A 23,085-nucleotide genomic window follows, 5' to 3' on the forward strand; every position below is an offset into this window, starting at 1 on the left:
CAGAAGTATGGGGCCTATACATTGTCAGCAACTTAGAGCTTGTGTCAAAGAGCCAGCTAATAAATGCAGAGCAGACCAACCACTGTGTCAGCTAGTAAGGTGTGTGTGTGTGTGTGTATGTGTGTGTGTGGTTATGTGTGTGTGTCTGTGTATGTGTGGTTGTGTGGTTGTATGTGTATGTGGTTGTATGTGTGTGGTTGTATGTGTGTCTCTGTGTGTGTGGTTGTATGTGTGTCTCTGTGTGTGTGTGGTTGTATGTCTCTGTGTGTATGGTTGTGTGGTTGTGTGTGTGTGTCTGTGTGTGTGCATGTGTGTATGTCTGTATATCTGTGTATCTGTGTGTGTATAGTTGTGTGTGTGTCTGTGTGTATTTGTGTGTCTCTGTGTATGGTTGTGTGTGTGTGTCTGTGTGTGTGTGTGTGTGTGTGTGTGTGTGTGTGTCAGAGTGGAGGAGGTGACTATGAACCAGGGACCTGTGACTGTGACCACAATGATGAGAGATGACCATGTCCATCACCAAGTTTTTCCTTTGAACCAGAAACCTGCCCAACACCTTGAGCTACCCAGTCAGCACAGTGGGCAGAGGTAGGGAGTGTAAGGGGCATAGGTATGATTATGCTTCTCCCTCACACAAATTTCACAAGCCCACCTGACCAGGGCAGCAGGTAACAATGCAGACACTCAGTTCCCCTCCACTAGGAACTCTTTGTGGTCATTCCTCAAAAGGAATGGTGGTCTAATCTAGAAAGCATAGTCTTTTACCACAGTGGTCTTCAGAAGTTGAAAGCCAAACCCACATAGCCAAGACTATTTCGTCATGGAGTGGGAGTTGCTATCTTGTAGGAAGGAATTCTGGACCTGAACATTCCCATCTAAGTAGTTTGGCTAAGGCTGTGCGTGCCTGGAGAGGGTGGGTGGAGCAAGAAAGTTACACCTAGCTGGACCACCATTTCATATATCTTTCTGGGGTGTTCACAACTGACTCTAGGCCCAGACAGAATTGGGTTTGTGCTGACATAATGACATAATGACAGTAAGCACACTCTTGCGGCTACAAATCAAGCGATTCGTCCACAGTTACCGTATGCTGTACTAACCCTGACCCAGGCTGGTCGCCTGCTTCCCAGCTGAGGGAAATCTCTCTCAACTGCATCCAAGCACTTCATTCCTTGGCACTTTTGGAATCAACCCTAGAAGGAAAAGGGGGCCCATGGGAACAGGGATCCTTTGTCATCCCCAACCATGGTGCCTGACCCCTCTCCCCACACGGACAGAAGTAGATCTTCCCTTTCTGGGAACTGACGTGAAGAAGCTAGCTCCTTAAGAAACTACTTGGCACAAACGGCTTCAGAACCCCAAGAGCTTTCTGCTGGGGACAGCCATCCCATCTCTAACGAGCTCTGTGCTACCATTGTGGTTAATGTTCCTTATCTTATACAGTGAGGATATCAGAAAGGATGTCTAAGGACTAAAAGAAATGAGAAAGGCACCCTCTGAGAACTCTGGAGGCTCTGCCCTGACCATATCCCTACACAATTCTTTCTGTACTGTCACTGAGGCTGCCTCAGGGACATGTACACTTATATCTCCAGTGAGACTCACGTTAGCCCTCAAGACTGCCCAGCAGGAAGAGTTCCTAACCTGCCTCCCGGAGAAGAATTACATCCTCGAGTTTCGGCATTCCTGGGCTGAGTGCTAAAGGGACCTCCTGTGAAGGAGGTTCTCAGAGAGGCTTGAGGCCCAGGAGGATGGCACACTGCTATGTCCCTATCTGGAGGAGAGGGCTAGGGCTCAAGACGGGGCAGAACTAGGGAGGCCCGGGAGCCTGCACTGGATGGTTAAAGGGGGAGAAAATGAGAACATCAAGCCGCTGGAGGCAGGATAGCAGCTGGAGGAGGAGGGCCTGGAGGACCTACTTTGGGTTTCTTTGGCCTTTTCTACAAGGAATCAGGCAAGCAAGGACCAGACGGAATACAAGGCTCCTAGAAACATACCCAAGCTACTTTGTAGCAGTTTCCTGCCCTTGCATCTAAAGGCATCTCCTACCGTGAACGCTCAAGGTGTCTGGAAGGGGAGCCAAGGTGGGGGAAAGGGGGAAGGGAGACCGGGGCCGGGAGCTCTACATTAAAGCATAAACTGGATCCGGGAGGCAAAGAAAACAAAACAAAAAACAAAACAGTGTCTTACTTTGATCAGATTAAGCTTGTCATACTGAAAAGAAAACCATAAAAATTAGAATTCAAACAAACAAACAAACAAACGAACAAACAAAAAGGCGACAGGAGCACCAGTGTCGGAGCACCGGGCACTGCCAAGCACTGACAGAGAGCTAAGCTGCGAGGCAGAAGCCAAGCATTGAGCGGGCCTATCTACTTGGCAGGCCTGCCAGGGCGGAGAGCAGCTCTCTAGAGCTGCTAGGGGCAGGAGAGCATGTCCTGGCTCCCTCTAGTGGCCACAGGCCGTCACTACTGAGTGCAGCTTAACTGGGGCCCAAATGCAAGGCTTTCTGGGAGTGATAATCAGCCCTGAGCTCCCTACTCTAAGCAGAAGCAAGAATCAGCCTCAGCCAGTGAGATTATGATGGGAAGGGTGAAGCCTTAATGGTTTCCTGTCCCAATCCTGTGTCTAACAAAGGAAGAAATGAAGGTCGGAAAGAGGGGGAGGGGTGGGAGGGAGGGGGAAGAGACACTGTGAAGAGGAGACATCTTACAGCCTGCATAGAAGTTACACAACGGGGACTCTTGCTCTTGCTTCCTCTTGACCCTTTGTCCCTTCTCTCCCCATTCCCCTCCCCCCTTCTCTCCACATGCTCATGGCTGGCTTCTACTCTACTCCTCTACTCCTTTCTCTGTCGTACTACCCTCTTAACTCCCCTCCCCATGCCCTGAATAAAGTCTATTCTATACTAAAAAAAAAAAAAAAAAAAAAAAAAAAAAAAAAAAAACAATCAAGAGAGAAATTACACACGGTGGCCTCTTTGCAGGCGGTGGTCAGGGATGCCCCAGCTCCAGCTGTTGTGACAACAGATCCAGCTCACAGACCCTCCACACAGCTCTATCTGGCCACCTTGAAAGGGTGGTTCCTGGGGCAACAGCTTTAAAAGCTTTGACTTCACCCCTCTCGCACTTTCTTGCAGTCCAGTAACTGGGCCCTGCACTGAACGCCCTCTTCCCGTGGTGACTTTGTGTTGATCTTCTGCAGTCTGTGTGTCTTGTACATGCACGCTGCAGGCTGACCTCGGTTGCTCCCCAGTGGGGTTGTGCACCCTGCTGCCCTGCCCCATGGGCTGGGCTTGGAGGAGAGAGCTGCACACTTCACCTGAGGATTGGAAAGACTAAAGTCTCGGCAGATGTAGAGAGAAGGTAACCTGGTACCCATATCCGGCTGGGTTCTCCCTCTTCCGGATGAGCCGGGGAGCCCTCTGGTATACACTTCAACCAAGGCAGAGGAGTGAGTGCTGGGGTAGTGACCAAAGGTCTTCTATAACTCCTGTTCCCAGGTATCGGGCATGCCAGAACCTGCCCAGCCTCTTACACCCACAAAGGACTCCCACTGGCTTCCTCACTCCAGGCTCTCCTCTGCTGGCAACAGGCACTCAAAATCCTGAGAAATACACTTGGCAGCGCCTGAAGGACACAGTAGGCAGGCTCAGCTGGGAGCTTCTGGTTCTTCCATGGTAGTGAACGGTGGTTTGCCGCCGAGGACACTTACAGACCCTGTTGTAAATCGTCTCTCAGCTTCTTCCAACTGCACTTCTTCCCAACAGTCGACTTCCTGGGCCACACTGCCTTGCTACCAACTGTTCACCGTTTACTAACTCCAACTACTCCTCAGACTTCGGAGATCCCAGGGCCCTGGGGAGAGGCTGGTACATCTGCCTCCCACATTCACATACCTAGAGCCTGGTGGGTGCTATCGCCCTCAACAACCTCCATGTTCTGGTACTGTACCCTCCTTAACCGAAACCCAGCACACCACGAATGAGTACCAGAGTAGTATAAGCAAGTCTCAGGGGGTGACCTGCCACGTAGCTCTCCGGGGTGGAGGGAAAGATGAACTAGGCAGATCTCAAGGTCTTTCCTCGATTCTGCCAGGGAGGTCACGGTCACCCATCCAAGGGTCGCAGGAAACAACAGTATGACTGAGTGGAGGCTCCACACCCATGGGAACAGAACTACCTTCTGCAGGACTCTGCTTTTAGAAAGTGCCACGCAAGGAGGGAAACACATTCCCACTAGTGGTGGTGCTATTCGAGAAGCAGGCAGACACGGGGGGGGGGGGGGGCTGCTGATGGGGGCAGGGGGGGAACTGGGGTCTGTTCTCTGACATCAGGTGCAGTGGGAGTGGTCCCTCAGTGACTTCCAAGCCAGCCTGCCAAGGGATGGGGGTGGGGAACATTGGGTTCAGCCCTTCTGGGAAAGGGACCAAGCAGGACATATGGGCAGAATTGGCAGGGGTGGGGGGAGGGGTGCTGAGCACTACAGACAATTCAATACTAGAGGGGAGATTAAAAGACAGAGACAAAAGATGGCTTACTTTTGAGAGGCGCTTGTGAGACTAAGACCATGCATGCAAAGAAGGTATTTGGGAGACGGTGGGGAGAAGAGGAAGAACAAGAAATCAAAAAGACAAATTCAAGTGGGGTTTCTCCCAAGCCTCCCGGGGAGGGGGGTGTGGGGGGTCCCCTTTCTCAAGCCCTGCTGATTTAGGAGCACCTGAGTAGAGGTGCCTCTTGATTGCCAGAGGCCTGGGGATGGAAGGGGAACTCTGGGGAACTGTAACCACGTAACCATGGGAGGCCTCTGTGCTAATCCTTGGACCAGGAGCCTGGGTGCTCAGACCCACAGGTACAGCAAGGACAAGCTTGAGAGGGATGGAAAAGCCCTATGACTATCCTCTCTGCAAGATGAGTAGGACATGGGTTGGGACAAAAGTAAGGCGGGGTGATGGCCAAGGAGGAGGTTAAAAATAGCCCTCCAGAAGGTTCCCTGAGGTCTCTCTTCCTGGCAATACAGTTGTCCCAAATAACGCTCCTTTGACAGTTCAAAGGGTCAAATTTAACGAAGGATTATAAAGATGACTCTTCCTGATCCCCAGAGCTTCCTCCACATCTCAAGGGTCTTGAAGTTCCTTAGATGCTACGGAGAGATGGGGAGTGGGGCGGAAAAGGGGCACGTGACTCACGACCCTCCCTGGATGATTAAACGGGAATCGATTCAACAAGAGTCTCCCCTGCTGCCCCTGATCTGACATGACCTCATCACACAGTCATGGGGCCGTTCAGTCACATGAGTACCCAGTAGCTGCCTTTGGCTAAGTAACGAGGGGTAACCAAGTTTCCAGCATGGTCTGCTCACCTTGGAATTTTTACCACCGCTCCGACCAGACTGTGAGGAGCAACTGCGTTGCACACCCTGCTCTGGGGTGGATGGGGACTTGTCCGAGGAGTGATCTGAGCCCTTTTCCACCATGGTGTCTCCGTCCTGGTTCTGTGGTGTTGGTGAGCGGGACCGCTTCCGGAGGATGGGAGAGCAGGCCGGCGTGCTGCGGTTGGAGTTACTGGCAGTGCTGCAGGGGCAGATGGAGACAGAGAATGAGGTGGAGAGGGAAGAGGAAGGAAGGAAGGAAGGCTGTGAGTGACAGTCAGCCAGAGACCCATGCAAAGGAGCCAGCTCAGGGAACCCAGGCAACAAGCTGAGGAGACAACCCGGCTAGGGACGCTGATTGTAATGTTGCCACTGGCCACCAGGGGGCAGTAGCGCCAGCGTAAAAGGGGGGAAATAGGACTAGAAACAAGCAGTTAAATACGTAAATAATCACCCATCCATCTCTGAGTCTACCCATCCAATCCTGTTTGAGCTTTAACTATATGCAGGAAGCTATTAGGGAAGATAATTAGACGCTGAAAGAATTCCTCAATATCGCCAGCTCATTTTATACACACTAAGTTTCAACACTTGCTCATAACGACAACCCTGCTTTTCAAAGTACTCACTCACAGACATGCTACTTCATAGGCACGTCTTTTACAAATTATTATGGCGTTTTATTCTTTTTTTTTCATGCATGCGCCATGGGCATGCCTGTGGAGGTCAGAGGGCAGCTTGCCAGAGTCTGTTTCCTCCTTCCACAGTGTGAGTCTTGGGGAATGAACTCAGGCCACTGGTTTGGCGGTGAGCGCTTTTATCTACTGAGCTGCCTCACTGGTGCGGGCACCACTGTGTGTCTTAGGACATTCAGTTGGGCTAATAACAGCCAGTAGCACTATCCTTCAGTTTAAAAGATGAAGGTTAATGCCCGGTAGGGAGAAGATGCTGTTCCACCCAGAGGTGAAGGCTTATTCTCATAACCCCTCCTACCCCAAATTCACCTCTAAAAAGTTACTCGTCCTTCCCACAACACCGAATCCAGTTATACCTAGGCATACAATCTGTGAACACAGTACAGGTTGAAATTTAGCTTGTGTTTTCAATAGACTAGAAGCGGTGAAGAGAAAAGGGTGGAGAGGAAAGATTGAACTCACTTTGTTCTGTTTTCAGAGAACAGAGAAAGAGCTAGGCAGGGGTAGGGAGAGGGATACTCAGAAAAAGGCAGGGGAAATAGGAAGGGCTAGCCTGGGAGATTACAGGGCCCCAGAGCAAGGAAGGGCAGAACCCTGCCCACCTGCACAGTAGCCAGTCTAGAGAACCCAGGAAAACTGTCTGGCAAACTGCACGCTGGCCTTGCCTCAGGATGTAGAGGACAGTGACATTTGCATGGAGATCTAGCTGTAACCTCAGATACTCCATGGAGACATTTGTAAAGATTACCATGCCCTGCCACCTGGATAAACTCAATACAGAGGAGAGAGCGTCCACAAGCCCACCCAGTATCGTCAGGGAGGGAGAGGGGGTAGGGTGTGGATTGGAGCTGGGAGCTCTACATGGGACCTCCACATACGCACATACCACATTGCACACGTGGGGATTAGAGGGCAACTTTAGGGAGTTAGTTCTTTCCTTCCACCCGGCGGGTCCCAGGAATCGAACTCAAGTCTTCAAGCTTGGGGGCAAGCATCTTTGTCCACTGAGTCATCTCTCTCTGCTCCACTAGATCTTCTCACGTTGCCCAAATGAGAATCCAGTTCTCCTCCAATTCACCTCCATGCTCACTCTGTTTCTCTTGCTTCCGCCTGTTACTGAGTGAGTTCCCTCTGCCACAAGCCCGACTCATCTGGCCCAACAGTATTGTGCCAAGTAAATCTGGCCTTCTTCCTCCCAGACCTCTGCCTATTCCTTGTCCTTCTCCAAAGACACTGTCACTACTCTCCCATTCCACCCCACTCCGTCCTACTCACTCTGTTTCCCTAAGGTTCATTACTCCATCCTCCCCCTCCTGTCTTAGGGTCCTCCCTCGGGTTATCAAGGTGTCCTGCCTGGACTTGTCTAATAGCCTTAACTATGATTTCAGAATAGTAGGAGGCCATCAACCCCACAACGCTTAGCCTCCACTCCAATCCTCTTCTATCCAAGAAGAAATCCCTGTAACCATAGTTCTGCCCCTTGGCAGAGTCAATACTAGCCTTGCTGCACTGCTAAACCTATTAAAAGATCAGCCATTGTCCTGTAGATTTGGACACACTGCTAAGCAAACAAAGCCAGTTCCTATGCATTTTGTGTGGCAACTTACCTTTCTAAACTCTATTGCACACCCTTAGCCTGATCCAACAAGCCGTATTAGAAAGAATTGTCTCTGAGAGAGACAGGGAGACAAAGACAGAGGCAGAGACACAGACAGAGAGGAGAAGAGCTTCCCTTGAAGAATTGGGTTCAGAGAACGGAGCCAGGTAAAGGTGTGACAGTCAAAGAAGGGCAGAAAAAAAAAAGAGGAGAGAGAAAGCAAAAGCAACAGGGACAGAATGAAAGTCTTAAACAGCGTGGGAAATGCGGAGAGTGAGAAGGAGCTGCATGAGAAACAGAACTGAAGCTCAAAGGAGTCCTATCATCCTTCATCTCCCTCCAGTCTCCCAAACAATAGCTGTGCTAAGACCCTGAGGACCACCCTAAGCAGGAAGATACTCACTGACTCTCACCTCTGTGAGACTGGCAACAGAGACCATTTCGCTCCCGTCCCAGTCACCTTGCTCACAAAATAAAAGCATGTCCTTGAGCCTGACCACAGTGTCTCACGCTATGCGTGGTCAGAGCCCACTTCCTACACTCGGGTCTGGCTGACATCCTTGAGCAATGGGGAAATGCAGCGAAGGACAAAGGTTTCCTTTCTACAAAGCGACTCTCTTCACAAGCTCCCCAACCTGCACCTCGCACGCCCTGGCAGTTGCACTACTTTTCTTGGCTTCCCTTCCCTATCCTTAGCCCTAGTGAGGTCCTTCAGGCACAGGCAGACCTTGTCAGAGTGCCAGCTCCCTGATCGGCCACCCGTGCATTTTTTCGGAACTCTGAGCAGAGTGCAATGGTCAGCTGGTGTTCTTTATTGGAGTTTCTGTGTTTGTCTCTATGAAAGATTGTTTCTGTCCCCGATGCTGCAAAATATATGCCTGCCACTCTGGGTGCCCTGCACCTCTGCCTGTTTGGGTTGCAGCCTCTGTCCTTGCAATCTCCACAACCCTAGCTCATACCCTATCAGATTACCAAACCCAGCCATAGGGAACCCTTAATGCACGGCTACAATACTCTGTGTCAAGGAGCACTGGCAACTTAAAAAAAAAAAAAAAAAAAAGACTCTCTGATCTATTCCAGGGCACTGCCATCTGGAGAGCACCAAATTTAAAAATCTGGGCATTGTACCTCAAAACAGTAGGGTAGGGTAAATTGCCAATGTGTCATGTGAGCAGCGCCAGCTTGAAGGCCCGTTTAAGCCATTTGCTTCCTGTGTTACCTTGGTTCCTGAGACTGGGTTTTTCTCATTTGAAGATATTTAGCATAATGCCCGATGCATAGCCAGTCCCAATAAATAGCTGAGTCACAGGGAAAAAATAATGGGTCTTAAAATCCTTCGGCCTCTTTCCTCAACCTCCTGGGCCTATTGTGTAAAAGATGTAAATGTTGCTGGGTATGACTCATGGAGGATTGGGGGAGGTACCAAAGGAAAGTCCAGGATCCCAGTCGTGACCCCATGCAACCTCCAGCTGATTTCCAGGGGATCATTTTCAGACTCTGCATCTTAAATGAGTACCACTTGAAAGCCCTAGAACCACTATGCCCAAAAAGCACCCTTTGAAGAATGGAGAAAGAATTGATAGATCTATAGGTCCTTGGTCACGGAGTCTTTGTCACAGTGCCACAGGTAGGCAGACTCACTGGAATGGTAAAAGTTACTTTGAACTCATTACATGACCTGCAAGTGTAGGGGCCTGAAGCAGATCTGATGGAGCAAAGGCAGGGGACTGTGGTAGAGGAGAGCTGGTCTCAATGGGGTACTCCTAGCTTGTGGTCCCCTGCTAATTATCACTAGCACACGTGGGTGCCTCACCCTTCCCTGCCAGTCACAGCATCTGGCAAAAGCTGGTTCTTGTCCATCTCGTGCTGACTCTGAAGTCTCATTGATGATCTTCCTTTGTTCTTCATAAACCCACTGCAATTGTCCGTGTGAATTAGCCACCCTTCCTTGAGTTTGCTCACAGCCTGTGTTCTTGTGTCTGAGATAGGGAGGCCACAGGTGTGTATACGTGGCACTTTGCAAAGAATTTACATGCTGCTTGCAAATGCCTCCATCAGTAAGCCTGCCTACCTACGCCAGCTCCAAATTTGGAGTCTATAGAGGACTACTGACAGTGGTTACTCTTCCTCATGGTCTCGCTTGTCCACTAAGAGTTTCTGAATTTAATGTCTGTGCCCACCAAAAACCATAGCAAAGTAGGTGGGAACGGCAGACCCACTAGGACGTCATGAGGCCAATGGCTTCAATCACAAATCCCAGCTGGGTCCCTAGTTCTCCTGACATCTCCTTCCTACAGAAGAATCAATCACTACTTTTAAAAATTAGTCTTCCCCAGTCAATACAAAGACACAGCTCAAGAATTTTGCACCAACATACAGTTTCTTGGGTTGCAGAATGAGGCTGAAGCACAAAGCATGGAAAACGCACTATAGTGTTGTCTTTATGCAAAGAGCTCCCTGTGGTCATGGATGGAACTGCTCTCTGAATACCCCAAAACCTGAAGTCTAAGCCTGGAAGGGTTCCACCCTGGAGCCAGTTTCTTCCAGGAAAAGAATGCCCAATGACATCCTGTGGAGCCGCCGTCTACACGACGCTGTGGGTTCAGTGTCTATAACTCAGGGTACTGCCAGGGCTCAGTTGCCTTCGCCTATTGATTTCTCTCATTCCCGGTGCTTAGAATCCAAGGAGCATGGGCTCCGTTGGTAAAGTGCTCACCACACAACCACGAGGACCCTAGGTTCCATCTCTAGCACCCACAAGCTCAACATGCTAACGGCATCCTGTGTCCCCAGTCCTGAGAGGAAAGTCCCTTGGGCTGGCTGTTTTTAGCCAGTCTAGCCGAGACAGGGCACTCCTGGTTCAGTGAAAGACCTTGTCTCAAAATAAGTAAACAAACAAACAAACAAGAAATGAGAGAGAGAGAGAAAGAGAGAGAGAGAGAGAGAGAGAGAGAAGAAAATTATCAAAAGCAACATCTGATATATTGACCTCTGGAATCCATGTGCACACAAATAGATACATGCCCACCCCTACAGAGCACAACGGAAAACGTAATAACGCAAGGGAATGCTTAAAATTGCTTTCCAAAGAAAATCTTAATGAAGTAACAACACAACCCATTAAGCACTGGCAGCCAGGTGGCCACCAGACCACCTAGCCGTCTCCCACTGGGTACATACTTGCTGGAGAAGTCTTAGCAGTCACCTCAGCTGTTGATGAATTAACTGAGTAAGTGACACATTGGCAGGATCCATGTAAAGTCTTGGGCCAAAGAGAGAAAAGCAGAACTTCAGTTACCCTGACACTGGCATTCATGGTCCAGAGAAGTAACGGGGACAGAGAGAGCTGGTCAGGGCAAAGGCCTTATCGTGCTCAAGGAAAGGAGAAGGACCCTTCTTCACAATGGTTGAAGCTTCCGTCTACCCCATTCCCCACTGCCTGGCCTCCCTGCAGCTTGTTGAGCCCAGAGTTTGGAATTCAAACCAGGAACAGACATGACAAACGCTATTTTTCATTTCCATGGAGACCAGAGCCTGCAATGGAACCGGGGCTCCATGCCTGAAATGCCAAAACAGCCTGACCCACTTTTGCCCCTCTTCCTACAAAAACAAAATAAGTTTGTTTGGGTCCTCCTAGGGCACGGGAGAAGCCGGGGCTGCTGCTATCTCGGTGGATAGTTCAAAGACAAGCAAATTGTCATCTCCATGGATAACACCGAGTATGCTACAGAGCCGGTCAGAAGTCGGACAGCTGGTCAAAAAGGCGCAGGCCACACCCAGTCCACACTGCCTCCTTGTCTGTGCTTTCTGGGGAGAAAGACTTGAATCCTCCAAGGTCTGTCTGTCCTTAATCATCACCAGCTACTCAGAGGGCATGGAGCTGCTCTGCTCATTTCTTCTTGTATCTCTGCATCCCTGTGTTTTTCCAGTCTCCCCGGACCATTTTCTTCCTCAAACCCAAGTTCACCTCCCCCTGAGGGTTCCTACTTGGCCTCTGTTCTCCTCATCTAAATTTTCACATATTGCCCCCCCCCACTATTACACCAAAAATCAAGGGCTGTCTCTGCACAACAGTTTGCTGAAGCACCACTCATCCCAAGTGGCCTCGCCGTCCCCCCACAGAGTGGCCTTGCTGTCTCCCACACCCATCACGTCGCTGTTCCTTTATCTCTCCTAACCTTACAGGAAATGAACAGTCATGCTTTCGTGGTTTTACTTTTTCTCTCTATAATGAACACTTCTGGGGGGTTCCCCCCAGTGCCTCTATGGGAACAACTGCCACATGCTGGGATCACATTTAGGCCCTGAGTGACCACAGGCCTAGCCACTCTAGCACTGTCTTAGACATACCTGTGTGAAGCTGGCCAAGTCAGCCTTCCTTATATCTCCAGCTCTTAGTCTTTATTCCGACTTCTGAGTTGATAAAAACTGAAATATGACATCACTTCCAAACTCCTGGCTGGCCTTGCCATTTTGTCTAGACATCAGAATATCTGGGTTTAAAATTCTGAGCTCTCTGGTGCCCCCGACAAGTCTTTCTGTGAACCTGTGTTCCTTGTCTGCCTTACCTGAAAGAGAGTCTTAAAAAAAAATAAAATAAACCTGCCCATGTTCCTCTAATTGCCCATGGAGTGAAAGGGGTTTAAAGTTTAATACAAATTCCCAGTGAAGAAACTGGGTCTTATTCCTAAATCCTGCACCCCGTGTGGCAGAGGCAGGAAGGAGAAAACAGTACTATACCGACTCCCTAATTTCATAGCACAGAGACTCCTTAAAAATTGAAGCATAAGAAAATCACAGACAGACCCTGCTAGTGTGCTACTCATCCACATCAGAGTGTTCTTAACAGAGCAACGGAAAGACAGGGGCCCAGTTCTGCTGGGCTGGCTACATGGTCAACAGTGTAGTTTGGAAGGGGCCTTACTGATTACACTTCTACTCCATGCATGGGACCGCACAGTCTGGGGACCTCTGCATGAGAATTTCAGTAACAGGCCAATGCAGGCAGGCACCATAGTCTCTTAAAAAAAAAGACCTCATCAATGATCATTCTCTTCTCCTCTCTCTCTCTCTCTCTCTCTCGCTCGCTCGCTCGCTCGCTTTCGCTCTCCTCTCGCTCTTGCTCTCCTCTCGCTCTTGCTTTTGCTCTCGCTCTCTCTCTCCCCTCCTACCATCACCACCACCACCACTACTCTGAATTTTTCTGTAAATATAGAGCTAATCTCACTCAGTTAATATCACCAAGCAAGTGCTTTCTAAGCACCTCTGTGTAAAACAAATTCCCTCTCAGGGCCCCACTGGGCAGTGGCTAGGTCATGGTTCTTTGTATCCATATACGTTAAACATGACACTGGACACGGAGTAGGGGCTTAACAGTTTTTAAACTTGGCGCTAGCAGTCTTTGGCAAATCTAAGTACAACTCTACCCAAAGCTTTTCAGAATCTTCAAGGCTCAGGAATACGGGACCTGGTCAAAGCAGACGCTAAGCTATCTCAGGAATTCCTTGGAAAAGATTTTCAGTCTACTTGGGAGACCATCAGCTAGTCAAATAAGGCAAGGAGGAGTTCAACTGAATAGAATCTCCAGCTCCTTCTGAGTTTGCTCATCATGGGCCCCTCCCCCAGCCTCAGCAAAATAAAAATGGCTCAGGGCTAGGGCAAGGGGAAGAGAGCTCCCCTTGGTAACGTGCTTGCCTCGCAAGCACGAGGATGGGGTTTTGATTTTGCTTCTGTGGAAGCAGAAGTAGGAGGATTTCTAGAGCTAGATGGCTAGCCAGGCTAGCCTAGTAGGTGAATTCCAGGCCTATGAGAGACCTTGACTCATGAAGACAGTTGGCATCCTTGAGGATGACACCAGAGAAGTTGCCCTCTGGACTTTACATTCACTCAAGCATATATGTGTTTCGACCCCCATCCCACCCCATCCTATCCCATTCATCAAACAGATCGTGTCTTGACATGAGGAATAGCATCTCTGACTAAGGAATGTCTAATCTGGAGGACGAGAAAGAAGTGTAGTTAGCAAGCACCATGTAACAGGAACTACTACGATTTAATGGCTCTCTCTCTCTCTCTCTCTCTCTCTCTCTCTCTCTCTCTCTGTCTGTCTGTCTGTCTTCATCATAGGTCAAGGCAATGAAGCTCAAGAAGCAAAGGGTTGTAGAGCAGAAATTAGGTGGCCTTGTTGACTCAGCCCCTTCCCTGTGCATGACCACACGGGGAACCCCTCCTCCCAGCTTTAGCTTTAACCTTGAGAGGAAAATGAGTGTACATTCTCTTCAGCCCCACAGGGATCGGAGAGGAGGGTGGGAAACAACACACTGCAAAGCACCGAGAGCCTCAGCATCTCTGGGTCAGAAGGGCTCAGAGCTACATTAGACAAAGCCTACAGAAACCAGGCACGGGCAGTCTGAGCCCACAACCAGCTCGGCACTGCGGCTTTCTCTGTGGTCAGGATTACATCCACACAGGGAGCAGAGATACCCACAGGACTATGTCAGATGAAAAGATCCTATATGGGCAGGAGGACGAGCACAGAAGAACAGCAACCTGTCCATTTCTCTCAACAGTTCTCACCTCCTTGGTACAGCCACCTGCTAGCCCTTTGTTGACCCCTCAGGTTCAAACCTAGCTCTCATTTCTTTTTTATCACCGACTGCGAAATTAAAATTAAAGTCTGAGTCCAAATACACAGCACACACACATAAAAGGGCAGATGTAGATGTGTACTCCTGGAAACCTCATTGCTGGAGGCTGGACTCGGGTGGAGCCCAAGAGCTCGCTGGTCTAGCTTAACTGACCTAACTTAAAACGACAGACTCTGGCTCAGTGAGAGACCCTGTCTCAAAAAAACCAAGGTGGTAGATGCTAGAGGAAGACCCCAGCATCTTCATCTGGTCTCGAAGGCACATGCGGGCGTGCACACACAGAAGCACATATATACTTTATATAAAACCATTATGCTAAAGCCATGGGTATCTAGAATAATTAGGACTATTAGAGGGGGAGTCTATCTGCCTAACTGAAACTATATTCAAGGGAAAAAAAAAAACAGCTTTCTTGTTTGTCTGTCCATCTGTTTGTGTGCTTGAGACAGGGCCTCGCTATGTAGCCTTGGCTATTCACTGTGTAGGCCAGGTCAGGCTCAAACTCAGAGATCAGCCTGCCTCTGCTTCCCGAGTACTAGGATTAAAGGTGTGCTCAGCCACACCCAGAATTTTTAAAAATAACAGTTAATACCACTTTCTTTATTTACAGCTCTTTAAGCATGAGGTCAGGTCCTGAGCTGTAACTATTTCCACTCCTTATCTCCTTTATTGAAAGTGAAATTTATTTCCTCAAACCTCTTCTCAGAAATTAAGAAGCATCATCCCCCCCCCCCCCCTCCAACAACATTCCATACAAATTTCCTTTAACTGTGGTCTTGTGTTTGCAGTGCTGGGGAAACAAACTCAGGATCCAGCAAGTTAGAAGCAGGCACTTTCCCACAGCCACTGCTCCCAGCGTGCCAGTCTCTATTCTGGTAGCTCTTACACATGAAGTGATGAGAGCCATTATTTGGCATGCAAACTGTTGATCTTTTGAATAACTTGAATAAAGCTCAAACTACTTCCTGTAGCTTCCTACCAAAGTTCTTTCCACCCCCTCCAAGCAATCACAACATAAGTTTCATTTCTTTTCTAAGCAATATTTTCATACAGCTCCCAGGCCGCTCCACACGAGCTGATCCCTGCCAATAACATGACGGTTGACTCCTCAGCAGCCTGGCCAACTCCACTGTCCTCTGAATTGGAATCTAATCAATCACAGCCCCAATATACTGGTGAGCCCAAACATGGCTGTAATACAGCAGAAGTGGTCAAACAGACTCAGAATAGAGCAGAATGATTCCCATCCCACCCCCCCCCACTCTACCCCCCCCCCCCCCCGTGTCAGGGACTTGAGAAATCAGAGCGCAAACCTATTTTTGGAGCCATCTTCTGAATCAGGGAAATCTAGAATTAGTACTTGCTTTTACCTCATCCTTGCTAAGGGTAGGGTGTCTACACGTGTTACATACTGACGTACATCCCTACAAGGAACACACCCACTCACCACTTCCCCTCACTAGGCGGGTCCTGAGTTCCGGTTGCGGCGATGAAGTCACCCAGTTCTTATTCTCAAGTGCCGATGATAGGCTTATATCTCTAAGCTAGATACAAAACCACGGGCCTTAAATTCTTCCCTAGATGAATTCATAGATTTTATATTTTTAAATAGATATTTTTAAAAACAAATTAAAAAATGTAGCCATGTTAAACTTTTGGGGATCCCGGGAAATGTTCTATTGTGAACACACCCAAACTCATTTACTCAGAGTGATTCCCACTGACTGGGACAGCCTCAGGTGTCTCACAGAGACCATGGGCCCACAAAGCCAAAGTATTTACCGAAAGAGTTTATCAGCCTACTCTAACACTGTGCTGTTTGTGATTTCCGCAAGTCCATTTTTCCTGTGTCCCCAGACAAGGAAACTGCTTGACTGGAGTGCCACACAACTCTGGAAGGGCTGTGTGTCTGCTCTCTGTGGCAGCAGAAATGTTTAGAGTCAGTAGGGTGGGGAAGAAGGTAGGATGGCAAAAGTTCCCACCCTTCATTTTGTCCTCACTTGATATCTAGTTCCAAATCACACAATGTCTAACAAGTTAATCACCTCAGCAGATCCTCCTCTCATCGCCCACCGACAAGTTCTTCAGGAGCTTCTTTCTACTCATGATGACGGTTACTCTCCTGCCTCAGGAAGCCCCACAAAACACCCCTTTCTCTGTCTCTTCTTCCAAGACTAGCTTTTCTCATGTTGGTCCCGAACTTGTCTAAGCTGGGGAGTGCTTCGAGGTTAGCTGATGAGGTAAGACAAGGACCAGAACAGTTTGCTAATAAATGTCAAAGACAGCAGAGATGGCTTCCTGCAGCCCTGGCTGAACTCTTGGCTGAGGCCGGGGGAGGTAGATAAGTCCCCCTACCTGCAACCACCACTTCCTTGAATCAAGTAAATAACTAATAATGCAGGGAGGTTTTGGGGGAGTGAGACCTGGCCACTGGGTGTCTATTTTCTCAAAACATACGACAAATCTGTGAACCTAGTGCCAGCTAAGTCACGGAAAACAAAGCAAGTTCCTTTATTTCCCCGTCGCAAACTGCCTGCATCGGCTCTCACACTTTCTTTCTGTTGGCCAGGTCCAAATGCTGCATGCTCCTCTCCCTCTAGATAAGCATTATCTATGCCCATCTTCCTGGTCACCGCTCTTGTCACCTCCTACCCACAGGAAGTCAGTGGGTGGGGGGAGCAGAAGCACATGGCCTGTCCAGCCTCCCCCAGCAGCTCCTGGCCACCTCTATGACGCACCATTAATTCCTTCTCCTGACCATCGAGCTTGAGTCACAGGGCTCTTACTAATAAGTCTTGCTGGTAAAGGGGACTCCATCAAGTTCCAGTCTACCCCAAGGCCACCTCTCAGTGCTGAACCACTCAGCTCAGCCCAGGTAGTGCTCACGGTGAGTGGTGGGGAAGATGGAAGAAAGGAGAAAAGACCAGGAGGGAAAGAATATGGTATTTCTGCAGCATGATGTCACACTGGCTGCTCTCTCAATCCCCCCCCCGGACAGAGAACGGAAGCAATCAACATGGACTCCAGATTTACTCTGCCTCCGAAGGTCTGTGTTCTTGGCAGCCCAGAGCAGCCAGTGCCTCGATTGGAAAAAAAAAAAAAAAAAAAGCACACAACCAGATAGACAGGTCCATGCTCCAGGCCCCCAGGGCCCCCACCCCACCCCAGGACATAACCGCCCACTTCCCAAAATTCCCACAAGGAAACAAAGATAGACTGACACATACGCACACACACACAAGCGTCAGCACAAGGTAGCACTAACCTGGAAGCCATTAGGAACGCAGCAGAGTGCGGTGCAGAAAACTCATTCATTCATGCATTGGGCAGTGGGGGTGGGGGCAGGGAGCAGGGGCCCTGAGGAGGTTGGAGGGCACTCACCTCCATACCCATCCAAAAGCCCTGTGTCTAGTGGGGAGGGGACTGGGAGCACAGCTTACATAGGCTGGGGGCGCTCTCCTGCTCTGCTGTTTCTTACTGCTCTGGAATTTTAAGCATGGCACCCTTTTATTCCCCCCCCTCCACCTCCCTCTGTGGCTGTTATTTGGTGTGGCGGAGCAGCAGAGCAGAAGTCCCTTTGCACTTGCGTGTTCTTGTTCTCTCTCTCTCTCTCTCTCTCTCTCTCTCTCTCTCTCTCTCTCTCTCTCTTTCTCTCTCTCTCTCTGTCTCCTTCCCTTCCTCCCTCTCCGACTCCCTCACAGACAGCTGTTCTAAGCTCAGGCACGCAGGCGCACAGGCGGCAGACACACACCCTTTCGAGCAGGAACACACACGAACACACACACACACACAGAGAGAGAGAGAGAGAGAGAGAGAGAGAGAGAGAGGCAGCCTGCCGGTTTACATAATGCAACTCTTTGGTGCAGTCAGCTAGCCAGCCTTCAATTATTCATGCCAGCTTGGAGGGCAGAGCTACTGGGGCTGCAAGCATTATTTCCTCTTCATCCCCAAATCTGACAAAGCAAAAGGCCAGGCTCCTGGGAGCCTCTGCTCCCCTCGCTGTCACCGATTATTTCCCAGGTGTTGCCTATTAGGTCAGCCTGTATCAAGGAGGTGTCGCTAAATAAAAACACAGGTGCCGAGCTCCAAATAGAAGCTTTCGTCCTTCAGAGGATGACAGCTGCGCTTCCCTGCCTGAGCCCTGGGAATAGGGAGAAGGAAGACAGCACCGGGCACCAGAATCTGCTGTTCAGGACAGCACCTTGCTGACAGAAAGGAGGCGACAGACTTTCCAAGCAGGTCAGACTCTCACAGACAGAAGAATAACACCCACGTTAGGCACCGCTTGCCTCCACGAAGAAGTGGGGTCATCTGAGTTTTCACATTCGAAGCTGCAACTCTTAAAACTGTATTCTCTTTGTCCATTCACTGAGATGTAGTATCGGTCCTCACATGCCCCAGGAGAATATCCGTCTGCTATCCTAGTCAGTCACTGTGCTAACAAATATCTTTTAGGCCACTCATCGTTTGTGAAGCACGTGTTCATATGAAGCAATTCGATTCTCCATACAGCCACCTGAATAGGCTTATGTTGCCCATCTAACAGATGGAGACACTGAGTCCTAGAAGTGAAGGGACTATGGCAAGGAGGAGGCTGTTGTTTAAATGAAAAGGGCCCCTCACAGGCTGATGTATTTGAATATTTGAATCCCAGATGTTGACTCTGTTTTAGAAGAACCAAGAACCACATAAGCACGAGGCCTAGCTGGCAGACATAGAGCCACAAGGTTAAAAATTATAGGCTGCTCCCACTTTGGGCTTGAGATCTTTGCTTCCTGGTTCACCAGATATGAACGTGCCATCCTGTCCTCCCACTGCCATGCCTTCCTAGCCACAATGGACCACGTCCCTTCCAACTGTGGGCCAGAGTAAATCCTCCCTCCCTTGCTTCACGTCAAAGTTTCCGTCACAGTACAAGATAAGGAAGCAATGCCAAGGCTGAGTTGGCCACCCAGGTCACCTGATTCTGGCCTCACGATCATCAGTTACCTGGGCTAGTGTTCCATGGTCACAATTAAACACTTGAAGCGAGCAGTTTAAGAGAGGAGAGATTTTCTTTGGCTCAGTTTCAGAGGTTTTAATTCATGGTCACCGGTCCTATCTTGGTGCACCATGGTGGGAATGTGAGGAGTAAAAAAACCTATTCACCTGTGAACTTTAGGAAGCCCGGACAGAGAGAGCAACTGAGGTCCTGAAACTGCCTTCCGTGACCATTCCTCAACAAGGCCCCACCTCCCACTATCTCCTCACCTCCCCAAAGCACCACAGACCGTTCCTTCACTGTGTGGGTTCTTGGAGGACATTTTGGATACAAATTACAACAGCACTGTCAAAAGCCCTGAGTGAACTTGTAGTATTTGAAGAACTATTGTCTGTTGAGGGATGCAGAAAGGGAAATCCAACCCCAGATTAATGCATGAACAGTGACCACCACATCCTAAACTTTAATCCCTTGAGATTCTAACTCGATTCTCTTCTTGAGGATAGGGCATCTGGCTTTCTAATGCCTGTGCTTTGTCCCTTAGATCTCAATGAGTGCCAAAGGGCCTCCAGATACATTCTCACTCTCTGGGAGCTCCTATGAGATGGTACTTGTCCGTCTGCTCTCCGTGTACAGAGAGCAGACTGAAGACAGATAATCACTACTCCCACTGCTGCCACTTGTATCCTGCTCATCAAACTCATGCTGGGCACTAACACGTCTTGAGCATCTGCTAGGGAAAAAAAAAAGAAGAAACAACAAAGCAACAACTCATTCTTTAAGTCCTGGCCCTGGAGCCTCACCAGGACCTTTTCCTTCTAATTCCTGTTGACGGAGTAACAGGCTTGTGGGATCAAGGAAACGGGTGTGTCTGGGCTGTCTGCCCCACGTCAGTTTCTTAGAGACATCTCAGTTCCAAAGAAAGACACACTGGCCATGCTGAGGGACCTACACACTGTCTCAACTCACTTTTCCTTCTCTGTCGTGGGCTCTACCTCCTACCTGCCTCTTCTCTTATTCTACAGAATGGCCTTGAACTTGAGTCAAGTCTGAGGCCAAACTTAACATCTAGCCAACTGTAATTTTGCATCTGTCATCTTTAATAGGCCACTCTACCACCCCTATCTGGGACTCAGGTTATACATATAAACTTAATATGTGTGTGTACATACGTACATACATACATGCATTGCATACATGGAAACACAAGCATGTATCACTTAAAACACGATGGAACAAAGGCATGTGAAAGCACCCACAAAGAGTTAAGTGCATCCCCCACGACGCCCCTTACAAACGGAAGTATATGACTAATAAGTCAAGTGCAAACTCTGTGTTCTCTCTGCCGGTTTTACCTCCCCAGGAAGGTTCCAGGCTATCCCTCTTGTCTCGCCGGCACACAGGAGTACTGAGGATGACTTGTCAATATCTTCGCACTGAGTAAAGCTCCATGGGGACAGCAGTAAGCAAGGTGGTGGACAGTCAGATGACCACATCCTTATCCTGCCTTCCCCAGTTCCTCACCGCCACTATGTGATACTGAACACACTGAGTTGACTTCTCAGAGGTTCCCGGGTCTATTATAAATTACACAGATTCATCTTCTCTTGTATGGAACTACTAGCATGTTCATGGTTTATACTCATAACGATAGTAAAAAGATCAGGGAAAAGACAAGTGTAACTTCAAATGAGGGTTCTGTTGAGTACCATCTCTACGTTTTATACGAAGACATAACCACGCGAAGCTTCAGATTTGGGGGGTCTTTAATACAGACACAAAAATACCAACGTAACACCAGCATGTCCTTCGACGACTCTGCCCAACATAGACAACATCCTTCAGAAGTTACATATCAAGTAATTTCAGACACTGCTCTACTGGGTTACAGAATGTGACTTTCTCTTTTCTTTATGCGAGTGTCTCATTTGGGTTAAATATATTCTAACTTGGCTAAGCAACTGATTTCATGTAATCCTACCAACAATATCAAAGGTAGGCGCTCCTAATCTCCACGTCTCAGATGACCGTGAAAGGGAGGGTCCTGTGGCTTTGCTGTAGTTACGATAACGGAGCAGCAGATCATGTCTTCCAAAGGCTCCCTCCTCATCACACTACAGGAAAAGCAGCAGCTCCTGACCTCCACCTCAAGGCCCAAGCCATTCACTAACAGCATCTGTCAATCACACTCAGGCTAACTGGACATCGTCGGGTGAGTGCTGGCCTCCAATTCAGTCCCCACATGTCAATGGCTAAGCTACAAGCACCTAGACGCCCAAAAAGCTCTTCTTTAAACTAGTTTAGGAAACTGAGGTAAAAACTGATAGCCTTTCCTCAAGTAAACCTTTCCCAAAGAAACTGCAAACAGTGGCCATGTTCCCTGTGAGGTTTCTCAGAGTCCTGTTGCAGTACTGAAAGCAACTGAAAAGTGTTCCGGGCAGCACTCTGGAGAAATTAAAAAAAAAAAGGTATGACTGCAAATCCTCTTGTCCCAAATAGTCTCACTGAACTCAGCAATATTCAACTGTTTTATGTAAAGAAGGTTGCTGCCTGCACAGTATACTGTTCACCACAACTGCCTAATTGTTGTTGACAAGAATGGGAAGCTGCGATCACAGGGTAAGTCTTATTATATCTGTGAATTGTATTTGCATCACAATGAAGACTTTTCCAGAGGAAGCACTCAAGCATTCTAATTGGACCTGATTTTGTGGAATGATATTGAATGGTAGGAAAAAAGAAAGGAAAAGAAAAGAAAAGAAAGAAGGAAGGAAGGAAGGAAGGAAGGAAGGAAGGAAGGAAGGAAGGAAGGAAGAATCTAATTGTCTTATCTCATCATCCCAATCATGAGGGCTTTTGTAAAGTATAGACAGACATGCAGAGTATTCCTGAAATACGTGGGATATGTCAAAGAAAGAAGAAAAAGACTTAATGTCTATAAAGAATCTTGCAAATGCTAGAGACAAGGATAAAAATTTCACAAAGTTTGCTATAAATTATAAAACTCTTTTATTTCAAACTGGTTAGAAAGTTGATCGTCAGTCATCTGGCTTTTCTCAGGATTCTTGCTACTGCTATAAGTGCCTGCTCAAGTAAAAGGCATTTGATGGTGTAATTTGCTGTAGTATTCTACAGTGCAAGACACCTTGAAAGCTTTGCCTCATTGTTCCTTCTTTGGCCAGTTATCAGGGGTTTTGCCCCTTGGCTCTAAATTCACCCTTCTTTGCCCTGCCTTGTGCTGGTGGAGCTGTTCCCTGCTCTGCTTTGAAAGCAGACACAGCATTAGGTCTTGCCAGTAGAGGGCGATTAAGAGATGCTACGAGATGCTACAAATAGATACAATGTCCTTTACAGGAGCCCAATGAGCAGTCTCCACATGAAATGCTTTGCAGCACATCAAGAACTTTCAACATACATTGAGCCTGAACCACACACACCTTCTTGGAGGAACTGAGTCTGAGCCTTGCAGTAGGTTCCGCTTATAGGCTAATTCCTCAGCTGGTGTTCTGCTTCTGACTAGAGGGATGAGTGTCCTACTAGATCAGTGACTTTTATGCCTGACTTTTCATTTTTTCTCTGTGCTTTTCAGAAACACTTGATAATGATTCTTAATACTAACTTCCTTGTTCAAATTATTGGCACGGTTTCCGTCTGCTGATTGAACTGTACTTTAGATCTTAAGTTCTCTCTCTCTCTCTCTCTCTCTCTCTCTCTCTCTCTCTCTCTCTGTGTGTGTGTGTGTGTGTGTGTGTGTGTGTGTGTGTGTGTGTGTGTGTGTATTTGAAAGCTTTGGCTGCTC

At 48.5% G+C, this 23,085-nt stretch overlaps 1 protein-coding gene across 20 annotated transcripts in view; it reads right to left on the reverse strand.

The window, feature by feature from the left end:
• Gramd1b (GRAM domain containing 1B) overlaps positions 1-23,085 on the reverse strand; it is a 167,140-nt gene that overhangs the window by 35,480 nt on the left and 108,575 nt on the right. For 15 of the 20 annotated variants that reach the window (XM_087560905.1, XM_087560902.1, XM_087560900.1 and 12 more), the window contains one exon: positions 5,358-5,568. In XM_087560905.1, the coding sequence (XP_087417031.1) occupies positions 5,358-5,568 (211 nt within the window). Of the gene's footprint in view, positions 1-4,536; positions 4,558-5,357; positions 5,569-8,071; positions 8,327-10,838; positions 10,921-12,008; positions 12,136-13,125; positions 13,225-17,570; positions 18,017-23,085 lie in introns of those variants that run through there. The other 5 variants (XM_087560921.1, XM_087560919.1, XM_087560895.1 and 2 more) reach the window with 4 other exon arrangements.

The sequence above is a fragment of the Rattus norvegicus genome, chromosome 8 (assembly GCF_021556685.1).
Source record: "Rattus norvegicus strain SHRSP/BbbUtx chromosome 8, alternate assembly SHRSP_T2T, whole genome shotgun sequence".
Taxonomy (NCBI): domain Eukaryota; kingdom Metazoa; phylum Chordata; class Mammalia; order Rodentia; family Muridae; genus Rattus; species Rattus norvegicus.